Here is a 15,569-nt window from a genome sequence, read left to right on the forward strand (position 1 = left end):
CCCATAATCAACACTAGCTAAATAATACAGACTATAGCTTTTAATTGGCACTAAGCTAATTAGTCATCTAGAGTCCTTAAATCTTTTGTTTTGGTCTCCTATTGTATTCTAAGCATCTACCTAAGTGCCCTTAAATGTAAAAAGTAGTGACAAAATACTCACTAAATTGAAACAAGGAATAAAATACTAGCAAAAAAAAATGAGAGAATAGTAAATCCAGAGAGTCATTAATTTGACACTAGAGAGCACAAATGGTTGGAGGTTAGAAAGAATGATGAGAAAGGGTTCTAACTTAGCTAATGCTGACAAGTTATTTTCAGGAACAAGATAGTGAATTTTTGGCAAATGGTTTGGTTTGAATTAAAATATCAAGCGTGGAATAGACACAAAAGTTTTACATATCAGTTTTATTAATAGTGAGAGGAAATTGAAATTGACCAATATGTCCAATGTTGTTTAAATTTCAGTGTTATATCATGCAAATGGAATCTGATGCAACCATTAAAATTATATTATTAAGCATAACTAATTTTTAAAATTTTTGATATTTATTTAATATGCTTCTATTAATTTAGTAATAAAATAACAACACTTAGAATATATTTTTCATAAAATCATTTATTTGGGCTAATGATAAACCACCATACTTCAGTAGTTCCCCAATTCCTAAAGATTAATAATATATAAACAGTAAAAATAAATGTAAAGTAAAATATCAAACATTGGATTGTCAATTTATGGGACTTATTAACCTGAGTATATAATTGAAAGATTTGATCAATAATAAAGCCATAAGATATTAGTAAAAGTAGTTGGAAGATATTCAGGGTAATCATGTTTCAAAATCAAATTAAGACACATAGTTTGCTAAATATTGGCATAATTATTGTATGAAATGGGATTAAATATTCTATTTCAAATTGGCCATGATTTAGAAATTCTGGGCTACCTAGGAAAAAGATGGCGGCATAGGACGCTAGGCTCACCACGTCCTGCTGATCACTTAGATTCCATCTACACCTGCCTAAATAACCCAGAAAACCACCAGAAGACTAGCAGAACAGATTCTCCGGAGCCAAGCACAGACAAGAGGCCCACAGAAGAGGGTAGGAAGGGCGGAGAGGCTGTGCGCACTACACAGACTGGCAGGAGGGAGCCGGGGCAGAGGGGCAGCCCTACGGCAAAGCAGAGCCTCCGAGTCTGGCTTGCAAAAGTGAAGGGGTCGGAGGGAGTGTGTTCGGACAGCAAGCGGGACTTAACATCTGGGAAGTTATAAGTTAACAGCTCTGCTCGGAGAGCGGGAAGGCTGGAGGACAACGGGAGAGAGAGTTGTTGAGTCCCGGATGACAGCACAGCTTGGCAGGGAACAAAGGTGCTCACCAGTGCCATCTCCCTCGCCCATCCACCAGCCAAAATCCCAAAGGGAAACAGTTTATGTCAGAGAACTTACTTGCACCGCACAAACACCCAACGCTGTGCTTCTGCGGATCCATCCCTCTGGCAGTGGCGAGTCTGACTCCCTCCCGGTGACGCAGGGCCCCTCCCAAAGCAGATCACCAAAGGATAAGCAAGCTGAGCCTGCCCATCCTGCCCCCATGCACCTTGCCTATCCACCCCAGATAATACACCAGATCCCCAGCACCACAAGCCTGGCAGTGTGCAAGTAGCCCAGACAGGCCACGCCACCCCACAGTGAATCCCGCCCCTAGGAGAGGGGAAGAGAAGGTACACACCAGTCTGACGGTGGCCCCAGTGGTGGGCTGAGGCAGACATCAGGTCTGACTGTGGCCTGGCCCACCAACTCAAGTTATTCAAGACTGCACAGGGGAAGTGCCCCGCAGTTCCACACCACTCCAGGGACTATCCAACATGACAAAACAGAAGAATTCCCCTCAAAAGAATCTCCAGGAAATAACGACAGCTAACGAACTGATCAAAAAGGATTTAAAAAATATAACAGAAAGTGAATTTAGAATAATAGTCATAAAATTAATCACTGGGCTTGAAAACAGAATAGAGGACAGCAGAGAATCTATTGCTACAGAGATCAAGGGACTAAGGAACAGCCAGGAGGAGTTAAAAAATGCTATAAATGAGCTGCAAAATAAAATGGAAATGACCACGGCTGGGATTGAAGAGGCAGAGGAGAGAATAGGGGAACTAGAAGATAAAATTATGGAAAAAGAGGAAGCTGAGAAAAAGAGAGATAAAAAAATCCAGGAGTATGGAGGGGAAAATTAGAGAATTAAGTGATGCACTAAAAAGAAATAATATACACATAATTGGTATTCCAGATGAGGAAGAGAGAGGGAAAGGTGCTGAAGGTGTACTTGAAGAATTCATAACTGAGAACTTCCCTGATCTGGGGAAGGAAAAAGGCATTGAAACCCAAGAGGCACAGAGAACTCCGTTCAGACGTAACTTGAATTGATCTTCTGCACGACATATCAGAGTGAAACTGGCAAAATACAAGGATAAAGAGAAAATTCTGAAAGCAGTTAGGGATAAACGTGCCCTAACATATAAAGGGAGACCGATAAGACTCATGACGGATCTCTCTACTGAAACTTAGCAGGCCAGAAAGGAATGGCAGGAAATCTTCAACATGATAAACAGAAAAAATATGCAGCCGAGAATCCTTTATCCAGCAAATCTGTCATTTAGAATAGAAGGAGAGATAAAGGTCTTCCCAAACAAACAAAAACTGAAGGAATTCGTCACCACTAAACCAGCCCTACAAGAGATCCTAAGGGGGATCCTGTGAGACAAAGTACCAGAGACATCGCTACAAACATGAAACCTACAGACATCACAATGACTGTAAACCCATATCTTTCTATAATAACACTAAACGTAAATGGACTAAATGCACCAACCAAAAGACATAGGGTATCAGAATGGATAAAAAAACAAGACCCATCTATTTGCTGTCTACAAGAGACTCATTTTAGACCTGAGGACACCTTCAGATTGAAAGTGAGGGGATGGAGAACTATCTATCATGCTACTGGAAGTCAAAAGAAAGCTGGAGTAGCCATACTTATATCAGACAAACTAGACTTTAAATTAAAGGCTGTAACAAGAGATGAAGAAGGGCATTATATAATAATTACAGGGTCTATCCATCAGGAAGAGCTAACAATTATGAATGTCTATGCGCCAAATACAGGAACCCCCAAATATATAAAACACTTCCTCACAAACATAAGCAACCTTATTGATAAGAATGTGATAATTGCAGGGGACTTTAACACCCCACTTACAACAATGGATAGATCATCTAGACACACGGTCAATAAAGAAACAAGGGCCCTGAATGATACATTGGATCAGAAGGACTTGACAGATATATTTAGAACTCTGCATCCCAGAGCAACAGAATATACTTTCTTCTCGAGTGCACATGGAACATTCTCCAAGATAGATCACATACTGGGTCACAAAACAGCCCTTCCTAAGTATACAAGAATTGAAATCATACCATGCATACTTTCAAACCACAATGCTATGAAGCTTGAAATCAACCACACGAAAAAGTCTGGAAAACCTCCAAAAGCATGGAGGTTAAAGAACACTCTACTAAAGAATGAATGGGTCAACCAGGCAATTAGAGAAGAAATTAAAAAATATATGGAAACAAACGGAAATGAAAATACAACAATCCAAATGCTTTGGGATGCAGCGAAGGCAGTCCCGAGAGGAAAATACATAGCAATCCAGGCCTATCTCAAGAAACAAGAAAAATCCCAAATTCAAAATCTAACAGCACACCTAAAGGAAATAGAAGCAGAACAGCAAAGGCAGCCTAAACCCAGCAGAAGAAGAGAAATAATAAAGATCAGAGCAGAAATAAACAATATAGAACCTAAAAAAAAAACTGTAGAGCAGATCAATGAAACCAAGAGTTGGTGTTTTGAAAAAATAAACTAAATTGATAAACCTCTAGCCAGGCTTCTCAAAAAGAAAAGGGAGATTACCCAAATAGGTAAAATCATGAATGAAAATGGAATTATTACAACCAATCCCTTAGAAATACAAGCAATTATCAGGGAATACTATGAAAAATTATATGTCATCAAACTGGACAACCTGGAAGAAATGGACAAATTCCTGAACACCCACACACTTCCAAAACTCAATCAGGAGGAAATAGAAAGCTTGAACAGACCCATAACCAGTGAGGAAATTGAATCAGTTATCAAAAATCTCCCAACAAATAAGAGTCCTGGACCAGATGGCTTCCCAGGGGAGTTCTACTAGACGTTTAAAGCAGAGATAATACCTATCCTTCTCAAGCTATTCCAAAAAATAGAAAGGGAAGGAAAACTTCCAGACTCATTCTATGAATCCAGTATTACTTTGATTCCTAAACTAGACAGAGACTCAGTAAAAAAAGAGAACTACAGGCCAATATCCCTGATGAATATGGATGCAAAAATTCTCAATAAGACACTAGCAAATCGAATTCAACAGCATATAAAAAGAATTATTCACCATGATCAAGTGGGATTCATTCCTGGGATGCAGGGCTGGTTCAACATTCACAAATCAATCAACGTGATACATCACATTAATAAAAGAAAAGATAAGAACCATATGATCCTTCAATCTATGCAGAAAAAGCATTTGACAAAATTCAGCATCCTTTCTTAATAAAAACCCTCGAGAAAATCGGGATAGAAGGAACATACTTAAACATCATAAGAGCCATTTATGAAAAGCCCACAGCTATCATCATCCTCAATGGGAAAAACAGAGCTTTTTACCTGAGATCTGGAACATGACAGGGATGTCCACTCTCACCGCTGTTGTTTAACATAGTGTTGGAAGTTCTAGCATCAGCAATCAGACAACAAAAGGAAATCAAAGGCATCAAAATTGGTAAAGATGAAGTTAAGCTTTCACTTTTTGCAGATGACATGATATTATACATGGAAAATCAGATGGACTCCACCAAAAGTCTGTTAGAACTGATACATGAATTCAGCAAAGCCGCAGGATTCAAAATCAATGTACACAAATCAGTTGCATTCTTATACACTAATAATGAAGCAACAGAAAAACAAATAAAGAAACTGATCCCATTCACAATCGCACCTAGAAGCATAAAATACCTAGGGATAAATGTAACCAAAGATGTACAAGATCTGTATGCTGAAAACTATAGAAAGCTTATGAAGGAAATTGAATAAGACATAAAGAAATGGAAAAACATTCCATTCTCATGGATTGGAAGAATAAATATTGTCAAAATGTCAATACTACCCAAAGCTATCTACACATTCAATGCAATCCCAATCAAAATTGCACCAGCATTCTTCTCAAAACTAGAACAAGCAATCCTAAAATTCATATGGAACCACAAAAGGCCCCGAATAGCCAAAGTAATTTTGAAGAAGAAGACCGAAGCAGGAGGCATCATAATCCCAGATTTTAGCCTCTACTACAAAGCTGTAATCATCAAGACAGCATGGTATTGGCACAAAAACAGACAGATAGACCAATGGAATAGAATAGAAACCCCAGAACTAGACCCACAAACGTATGGCCAACTCATCTTTGACAAAGCAGGAAAGAACATCCAATGGAAAAAAGACAGTCTCTTTAACAAATGGTGCTGGGAGAACTGGACAGCAACATGCAGAAGATTGAAACTAGACCACTTTCTCACACCATTCACAAAAATAAACTCAAAATGGGTAAAGGACCTGAATGTGAGACAGGAAACCATCGAAACCCTAGAGGAGAAAGCAGGAAAAGACCTCTCTGACCTTAGCTGTAGCAATTTCTTACTTGACACATCCCCAAAGGCAAGGGAGTTAAAAGCAAAAATGAACTACTGGGACCTCATGCAGATAAAAAGCTTCTGCACAGCAAAGGAATCAATCAATAAAACTAAAAGGCAACCAACGGAATGGGAAAAGATATTTGCAAATGACATATCAGACAAAGGGCTAGTATCCAAAATCTATAAAGAGCTCACCAAACTCCACACCCAAAAAACAAATAACCCAGTGAAGAAATGGGCAGAAAACATGAATAGACACTTCTGCAAAGAGGACATTCGGATGGCCAACAGGCACATGAAAAGATGCTCAACGTCGCTCCTCATCAGGGAAATACAAATCAAAACCACACTCAGATAACACCTCACACCAGTCAGAGTGGCCAAAATGAACAAATCAGAAGACTATAGATGCTGGAGAGGATGTGGAGAAACGGGAACCCTCTTGCGCTGTTGGTGGGAATGCAAACTGGTGCAGCCGCTCTGGAAAACAGTGTGGAGCTTCCTCAAAAAATTAAAAATAGATCTACCCTATGACCCAGAAGGAGCACTGCTAGGAATTTACCCAAGGGATACAGGAGTACTGATGCATAAGGGCACTTGTACCCCAATGTTTATAGCAGCACTCTCAACAATAGCCAAATTATGGAAAGAGCCTAAATGTCCATCAACTGATGAATGGATAAAGAAATTGTGGCTTATATACACAATGGAGTACTACGTGGCAATGAGAAAGAATGAAATATGGCCCTTTGTAGCAACATGGGTGGAACTGGAGAATGTTATGCTAAGTGAAATAAGCCATACAGAGAAAGACAGATACCATATGTTTTCCCTCTTATGTGGATCCTGACAAACTTAATAGAAACCCAGGGGGGAGGGACGGGGAAAAAAAAAAGAGGTTAGAGTGGGAGAGAGCCAAAGCATAAGAGATTCTTAAAAACTAAGAACAAACTGAGGATTGATTGGGGGTGAGAGGGAAGAGAGGGTGGGTGATGTGTATTGAGGAGGGTACCTTTTGGGATGATCACTGGGTATTGTATGGAAACCAATTTGACAATGAATTTCATATATGGAAAAAAAATAGAAATTCTGGGCTATATGGTCATAACTTATCCTGTTGTCAGTAAGACCATGGCCTAGGCTGGTCTAGAATTGAGTTCTAGACTTAAACCAGAGTGTCAAAATTATAAGGGGCAGTCATATCTAACTTGTATGGATTTCTTACTTTGATCCTTGTAGCATACCCATAAAGGGAAAATAAGGTTCAAAGAGATTAAATATAACTTGTTAGGTTTAAAACTGATAAGAATTTCAGCTGGAATTCAAACTCAAATCAGTACGACTCCTGTCAAATCTGTCTATGCCATTAATCAGAATTTGTCTTATTTACTATGCACTATTTCTTAACTAGAATTGTCTTAAGAGAAGAGACATCACAGGGCACCTGGGTGGCTCAGTCAGTTGAGCATCTGACTCTTGATTGAGCCTGCTTAGTGTGGACCCTGCAAAGGATTCTCTCTCTCTCTCCTGTCCCTCCCCCACTCATGCACGTGCACACACTCTCTTTCTTTCTCTTAAAAAAAAAAAAGAAGAAGAAGAATATTAAGAAATACCATGAACCCCAAAGAATAACTTCCTGAGGATACAAAGACTTCATTGGAAAAAATGAAGAAAGAAACTGAAATCTGATTTTATGGAATATCTTTCAATTGTAAATTATCATCACAACATAAAATTTTTGTTTTTTATTTCTAGTCAGAGAATAAAAACACAAAATTGAGTTTTTGAAAAGTATGTCCTTGCTCCTCCTCCCTATTTCCTACTGCAAAGGCCACAGTTTCAAAACATGATGGTAGCATAACCATTTATTTATTTATTTATTTATTTATTTTAATGTTTTTTTATTTGTTTTTGAGACAGACAGAGACAGAGCATGAGCAGGGAAGGGGCAGAGAGAGAGAGAGAGAGACACAGAATCTGAAGCAGGCTCCAGGCTCTGAGCTATCAGCACAGAGCCCGATGCAGGGCTGGAACTCACAGACTGTGAGATCATGACCTGAGCCGAAGTCACACGCTCAACCGACTGAGACACCCAGGCGCCCCTGTAGCATATCCTTTTAAATTCATGTAGAAGAGGCTCCTTTCCCATGTAGCTCTGGTCATATAATTACTGCCCATACAATGATTTTTCATATTCTAACTTCCCTCTGACCTCATACCTACAATTTTACAGCAGAGGATTGCCTTTTCTTCAGAATATCAAGGTCATACTGGTGAATATGAGCTAACGTTATGCTGACAAAACTGGTCAGTGATATTTAACTGTCCCTATGACCCATTGATATTGTGATATCTTGGACTCTGCTTTTCATTGTCTTCACCTTCCCATGCTTGTGTGGTCAGATTTGGGAATCTTAGGGCAATTGTAGTTCTGGTTGCTCAGGCCCCTCCCTCCTTCTAACATTCTATCTTTTCATCTCACCCCCCATGGTGTATTTAATGTATGCCTCCTCCAAAAGGCAAGAAAGAAAAAAGAGACAGAGAGGGAGACAGAGACAGAGAGAGAGAAAGGAAGGGAGATCTCCTTGGAAACTGAATGTGACCCCATTTGGAAAAAAGGGTCTTTTTTGGTTAATGACTGATTGCAAGATGAAATCATCTTAGATTAGGGTGGTTCCAATAACAAGTGTCCTTATAAGAGAAGACATAGACAAGAGGAAGAAGACACAGCCACAAAGAAGGCCACCTAAAGATGGACCCAAAGATTGGAGTTATTCTGCCATGAAAATGGAATGGCTGGAGCCCCAGGAAGAAGGGAGAGGACAGTGGGGATCCTCCTGTAGAATGATTGGAGGGAAACTGAGCCTACCAACACCCTGAATTCAGACTTCTACTCTTTAGCTCTCTGCAAGAATACATTTCTATTGTTTTAAGACACCGAAACTGTGGTAATTTTGTTACAGCAGACCTGGGAAACAAATAAATGCCCTGAGCCTCAATTTGAATGAAATTAGCAGATTTGTATTTTCCCATGGCCAATCTTTTCATTCTTTCTTAGGATCCGTCAGCTCATCTCAAGTTGTGTCATGTTTCTCTACAGCAGAGATGTCCTGCGTGAGAAAACTCTAAGTGGTTTCATTGTTTAAATTCCAGTTTCCAGATGACTGTCTTGGTTATTCCTGCTCCTCCTATTTCCTTATCTCTGTCTGCACATTTCTCCTTTGGCTTTACTCACTTTCTTAGTTCCTTAATTTTGGCACAGAAATCCACACCCCATCCAACCTCCCTATCCCCAAACACGTTTTTCTTTATTGATCTACATTAACTATTATGAAATCTGATCACTTTGTCTCTATCACTACTATATCACCATCACTGCCTCAAATCCTCCTTTTTTTTTAAGTTTATTTATTTATTTATTTAGAGAGATAGAACAAGAAAGGGAGGGGCAGAGAAAGAGAGACAGAGAGACGGAGAATCCCAAGTAGGCCCCATATTGTCAGTGTGGAGCCCAATGTGAGGCTCAAACTCACAACCCATGAGATCATGGCCTGAGCTGAAACCAACAGTTGGATGCTTAACCGACTGAGCCACCCAGGTGCCCATGGAGTCTACTGCTTCTATCAAGGACTTTGGATTTCTACAGGAGAGGATATATCTATCTCTTTTTCCTAAGTAGCCACTTGATTGCTATAAAGAATACAGTTCCCAGTGTCCCCATGGCATCATTCCTTGTCTGCTGCTCCATGGCACACTTAAAATTTCCCTCTTTCTTTGTTTTTGCATAAAAATGACTTCCAAGCTCTACTCAGAGCTTCTTGTAGCCATGACACCTATAGCCAACCTCTCAAGTGTAGGCCCCTGTCTCTAACCTGAACCTGCACTGTCCTCGAAGCATTTTATGATTTTCAAGCACTGAATTATTTAGGTTAGAGATTCGGAATTAACCGTTGGGTTGGGGTTCTGGCATCAGTATTTTTTAAAGTTCCCTGAGTGATTTCGGTGTGCAGTTCAGCAACAGCTGTTCGAACCCACCCTGCACTTAACAGTCTTTTGGGAAAAACATTGAAATGCCTGTTGCATTATATTATTTTCCAGATGTGCGAAATCTAAACTCAAGCCTGACATTGGAGATCTTAGTTCCACACCAATCTGATCTCCATCTATCGTGTACATAGACTCCTGTTTTTCTGCCAAACTGATTTCCTTGTATTGTTTATATCTAAGGAAAAATTACTTCCCACCTCTCCCCACCCAAACACACATACACATGCACGGGACCCATGATCTGGCAAAGGATTTTTGTGGCATATTTATGGACACGGGTCTGACAGGTATACATTTTCTACACTGAAACGTTAGACCCTGGAAATGTTTGAGAGTGGATACAAACAGTGGGGTAAAGCACTGAAAACTAACCTAGGCCGCTCCCCTAAAGCCACAATATTTGCTTGCTTATTCATTAGCTTGACTGTTTTCTGGAGAAAGACTTTGAAGTAAATATTTATAGAAGCAACAAAGCTTGCTGAAAGAGCATCTTTGGGCCAGAGGGCATGAAGGAACAGTTCTCCCATCACTTGCCTTTATACTAAAGGAAAGAAAAACTTATTTGAGCCCTTGACAATGTCAGTGACAGACATTTCCTAATTTGTGATCAGTATCAACACTGCTAGCTGACTGATGCAACCTGCGACAGAACCCCTCCTAATGAAGCAACTACAGGGCAGATTCTGATGAAAACTTCCTCTCTCGCCTCTTCCCAGAAGTAGAGTGGTTTAAAATTTCACACCAATGAGAGCAAATGAAAATAAAACTGAAATACAGAATCACTTTTCATAAATCTAGCATAGGACTATTATAAAGTTGGCCCAGTTTGTCAGGGAATTTTTTATAATGAGCTCAGCAATGGAAATTTCTCCTAAGGGATAGCCATTAACCAAATCACAAGACAGACATGATCTGGCTCAGAACCAATCACAAGCATTTGAAACTTTTATTGTTTCTCATCTAGAGTTCTTATTTATATATAAAAAAGGAAACAAAGAGGGGAGCTCAATCATTATGGCTCTATAAAGTTACATACTTTATATTATTATTTTTCCTCTGCTCAGTGTAAATATTTAACCTCAATAAGAATGTGTTAGCCTATTGGCTTTTCTTTCCTTGTGAACCAGGGACAATGGGAATATTCCCAAATCAAGTTTACACACAGAGTGAGCACTAGAATGAGGGTTCGAAGAACTGCTTCTATTCCTTACGCTGGATTTACTAAAGTGTCTCATGCTCCACAACAATCCAGGGGGAGTGGCATCAGATCTTCACCTACTACATGTGAAAACTGGGGTCAGGCAATGCTTGTGATTTATACAGGGGTACAAGATTTAGTAAGTGCAAGTCAGAGTGACTGACATGTTCTGGTTTGCCCAGGACTTTCTTGCTTTAGCCCTGAAAGCCTCACGTCTTGACAACCCTTTCAGTCCCTGGCAAATACAGATCCACAGTCACCCTAGTTGCAGTCAGAGATTGCAATCTATACACTGGGCTACAACCCTATTCTCCATAACATCCTGAAGTCATTACTTCTAATGCTCAAGTTACTTGCAGATCTGTGACTTGTTCTCTCAACTAACAGCTCTACAGAGAGCTTTTGGGAAGAGTGAATAGATGATATCTTCATCTATATTCTTCTAATAACAATCAAAAATAAATAAGCATTAGAATAGGTATTCAATAAAAGTTCATTGAATTCCAGAGTATTCTTTAATTGTAGTTAAAGATGAATTAGGCCTACAGGGAAGGTATAGAATTGGATCTATTAAGTCATCACAAAAGCTGCAGTATTGGACCCCTAGATTCTCACCCGAGTAGTTTGGGCCCTTATCAATGATCTAGTAGAAAAAAGATGTTAGCAGTGCTGAGTATTAGTTCAGCTTTTGACACTAAAATGACTTTGGCAAGCCACTTCCTGTGCACTTCAGCTAGCTGAAATATAAAAGCAGGAAGGTGGGACCAGGTGACTTCTAAGAACTCTTACAGTCTTAGCGTAATAGGCTTTGAGCCACAAAGAGTAAACAATGTTAAGGGTTCACTGATGGGGCCCCTGGGTGGTTCAGTTGGCTAAGTGTCTGACTCCAGCTCAGGTCATGATCTCACAGTTTGTGGGCTCAAGCTCCGTATCTGTGCTGACAGCTCGGAGCCTGGAGCCTGCTTCAGATTCTGTGTCTCCCTCTTTCTCTCTCTGTCCCTCCCCCACCACATTCTATCTCGCTCTCTCAAAAATAAACATTAAAAAAAAATGAGTTAACTGATGAAACAGAATTGGATTATAAGCTGTGCCTTCAATAGAATTCAAAAATAGGTATTGTTAGTTCTCACGGGTTTCTTTCTATTCTCAGCAATGTCTGTGAATATCTAACTCTTCCTACCAACACCGAAAGTACCCATGGTCTTTTGTGTTCTTTCTGCACTCCTACTAGCAAGTGAAGATAAACTGATTTGCTCCCTTACTTGATCTCTAAGTTCTGTCTTTTCCTTGGTAACCCAGATTTGCTAATAAGTTTACTGGACTGATTGACAATCTATTAAAAATAACCGGCATTAAAACATTCCATTTGAACTATCCTGTGCTGTATGTAGCTGTCACTTTTCTCTTTTCATAATTCCATGTTGATTTATTTGTAACATCTTTCTCAGGTATTTATATTGCATCTCCCCTAATGACCACATAAATTAAGCAGATAAAAGAGAGAACAAATCAGCATCATGAGAAACCTATTCTGTCCTGGTCCAAGGTTCTATACTTACCAAAGGATTTGGCAGAAGAAAGCCATACTCTTCAGAAATATGAAATCTTCCTAAAGATAATAATGGTATTGTCTTCAAATTCTGACTTTGAGGTTCCATAATTTTGTCTGAAGTATCTGCACTAAAGCCAGTCCTGAGTGACAACGATTCCAAATATACCAAAGACCCAGGTTGAGGGAGCTTCAGGATGGCATCTTCTTGCTGCAATTCTGCAGTGTCTCAGCAACAGAGGAGAACCTTGGTCTGAGGTTGAATTCCAGAATGCCATAAACTTTCTCTGACACAGGTTGAGTAAACAATTAGAGACTGCTGACTAAAACAAACAGGCAAACAGAATCACAAAAGAAAAAAAATATCTCCTTTCTTTTTACACACATGTAGTAAGAGAAAATTGGTTTTAAAGATTGGTTTTAAGTCCAAAGACAATTTGTTCTCCTTTGGAAAAGGGGAAATGAGCTAGTACTTTGGTTATGGCTGATTCCAAATATCCTGACAGTAATCTTGTCCAAAATGAATTTTGACAACAGGGTCTTTATCCCAAAGGAGTGAATGATTAAAACTGGAAGTGAGTCACCTTTAGACAGATATTTCAGTGGTTGGTGGTGACTGGAGATCAGAGGAAGACTCTAAATACATATCAGAACCTCAGAGGGGGTCTGAACAACATATTCTAAACAACTGCTTTGATTTACTTTAAGAAATAACATTTAATCATTTTTTGAAATCTTTAGCCACAATAAGGAAGACATATATATTTTTAACAAATGAAGTAGTGGATATTAATAAACTTAGGAGTCTGAACAGATTATATGATTGAACCCTCTACCTTTATCAACCATCTTTTGAGAAACTTCTACTAAAATGGGTGACTTTACCTATGAAGGAACTACTACTTTTACTGATTTTACAGAGTAGTAAACTGAGGAACACCATATAGATAATCCTGTCTATTGTCACTCCACTAATTATTGGCAGAGTGAGGACTAGAGCTGAGGTATCTTAAAATTTTTTTTAACGTTTTTTATTTATTTTTGAGGCAGAGAAAGAGACAGAGCATGAACGGGGGAGGGGCAGAGAGAGAGGGAGACACAGAATCAGAAGCAGGCTCCAGGCTCTGAGCCATCAGCCCAGAGCCCGACGCGGGGCTCGTACTCACGGACCGCAAGATTGTGACCTGAGCTGAAGTCGGACGCTTAACCGACTGAGCCACCCAGGCACCCCTAGAGCTGAGGTATCTTGATTTCCAAGCCATTGCTGTGTTCCCTAGATCAGGCTGCCAGGCTGTCTGTCAAAAGTGCTCTTACAGTTTGTTTGTTTTTTGAGAAAGAGAGAGAGAGGGAGAGAAGGAGAGAGAGAGACAGACAGCATGTGCACACATGTGTGCTCTCTAACAGGGGAGGGACAGAGAGAGAGAAGAAGATAACCTTTTTTAAAAAAGGTGTTTATTTATTTACTGTGAGAGAGGGAGAGAGAAGTGCAGAAAGAGAGGGAGAGAGAATCCCAAGCACGCCCTGCACTCAGGATAGAGCCTGACTGAGGGCTCAATCTCACGATCATGAGATCATGACCTGAACTGAAATCAAGAGTTGGATGCTTAACCAAGTGAACCACCAGGTGCTCCTATAGTTTGAATTTTCTTTACTATGGAGCCAGGTTATAAGTTCCAGTCCATAGATCTGAAGTATGGAAATTCTGAAGACTCTACCTTTTGCCAAATGGACCCTAAACTTAGGTCAAAAGTTGTAGACAAATTGATTTGGAAGCTAATTTATCTGAACACATCTTCTTCTTCCCTTTCTCTATGATAAATAGAAAAGCTAAGAGCAGGAAGTTCTCTGATCATTCATTGAACAGTTCCTATGGAAGGTTCAACTTTAAAAGTTGTCTTTCAAAAGTAGCCTAATTGGTCTATGTATCTGTTTTTGTGCCAATACCATACTGTCTTGATGATTACAGCTTTGAAGTACAGGCTAAAGTCTGGGATTATGATGCCTCCAGATTTGGTTTTCTTTTTCAACATTACTTTGCCTATTCAGGGTCTTTTGTGGTTCTATACAAATTTTAGGGTTGATTGTTCTAGCTCTGAGAAGAATGCTGGAGGCAATTTTGATTGGGATTGCACTGAATGTGTAGATTGCTTTGGGTAGTATCAACATTTTATCCATATTTATTCTTCCAATCCATGAGCATGGAAGGTTTTTCCATTTCTTTGTGTCTTTTTCAATTTCTTTCATAAGTTTTCTATAGTTTTAAGCATACAAGTCTTTTACATCTTTGGTAAGGTTTAATTCTAGGTATTTTATGGGTTTTGGTGCAATTGTAAATGGGATCAAATAGAGAACCCAGAAATGGACCCACAAATGTATGGCCGGCTAATCTTTGACAAAACAGGAAAGAGTATCCAGTGGAATTAGGGCAGTATCTTTAGCAAACGGTGCTGTGAGAACTGTACAGCAACATGCAGAATAATGAAACTGGACCACTTTCTTACACAATATACAAAAGTAAACTCAAAATGGGTGAAAGACCTAATGTGAAACAGGAAACCATCAAAACCCTAGGAGAAAGCAGACAACACCCTCTTTCATCTCAACCGCAGCAACTTCTTACTCAACATACCTCCAAAGGCAAGGGAAACAAAAGCAAAAATGAAGTATTGGGACCTCATCAAGATAAAAAGCTTCTGCACAGTGAAGAAAACAACAAGCAAAACTAAAAGGCAACTGACGGAATGGGAGAAGATATTTGCAAATGATGTCTCAGAAAAAGGGTTAGTATCCAAAATCTATAAAGAACTTATCAAACTCAACACCCGAAAAACAAATAATCTGGTGAATAAATGGGCATAAGACATGAATAGACACTTCCTAAGAAGACATCCAAATGGCCAACAGACACATGAAAAGATGCTCAACATCACTCATCATCAGGGAAATACAAATCAAAACCAAACTGAGATGCTACCTCACACCAGTCA

General features: G+C 39.4%; 1 protein-coding gene across 1 annotated transcript in view; it reads right to left on the reverse strand.

Moving 5' to 3' along the window:
- IDO2 (indoleamine 2,3-dioxygenase 2) overlaps positions 1-13,256 on the reverse strand; it is a 68,885-nt gene extending 55,629 nt beyond the window's left edge. The window contains exon 1 of the mRNA XM_042934763.1: positions 12,593-13,256. Coding sequence (XP_042790697.1) covers positions 12,593-12,691 — 99 coding nt within the window. The 5' untranslated portion in view covers positions 12,692-13,256. The remainder of the gene's footprint in view (positions 1-12,592) is intronic.
- Between the last annotated feature and the right edge of the window lie 2,313 nt (positions 13,257-15,569).

Source organism: Panthera leo, chromosome B1 (genome assembly GCF_018350215.1).
Source record: "Panthera leo isolate Ple1 chromosome B1, P.leo_Ple1_pat1.1, whole genome shotgun sequence".
In the NCBI taxonomy this organism is placed as follows: Eukaryota; Metazoa; Chordata; class Mammalia; order Carnivora; family Felidae; genus Panthera; species Panthera leo.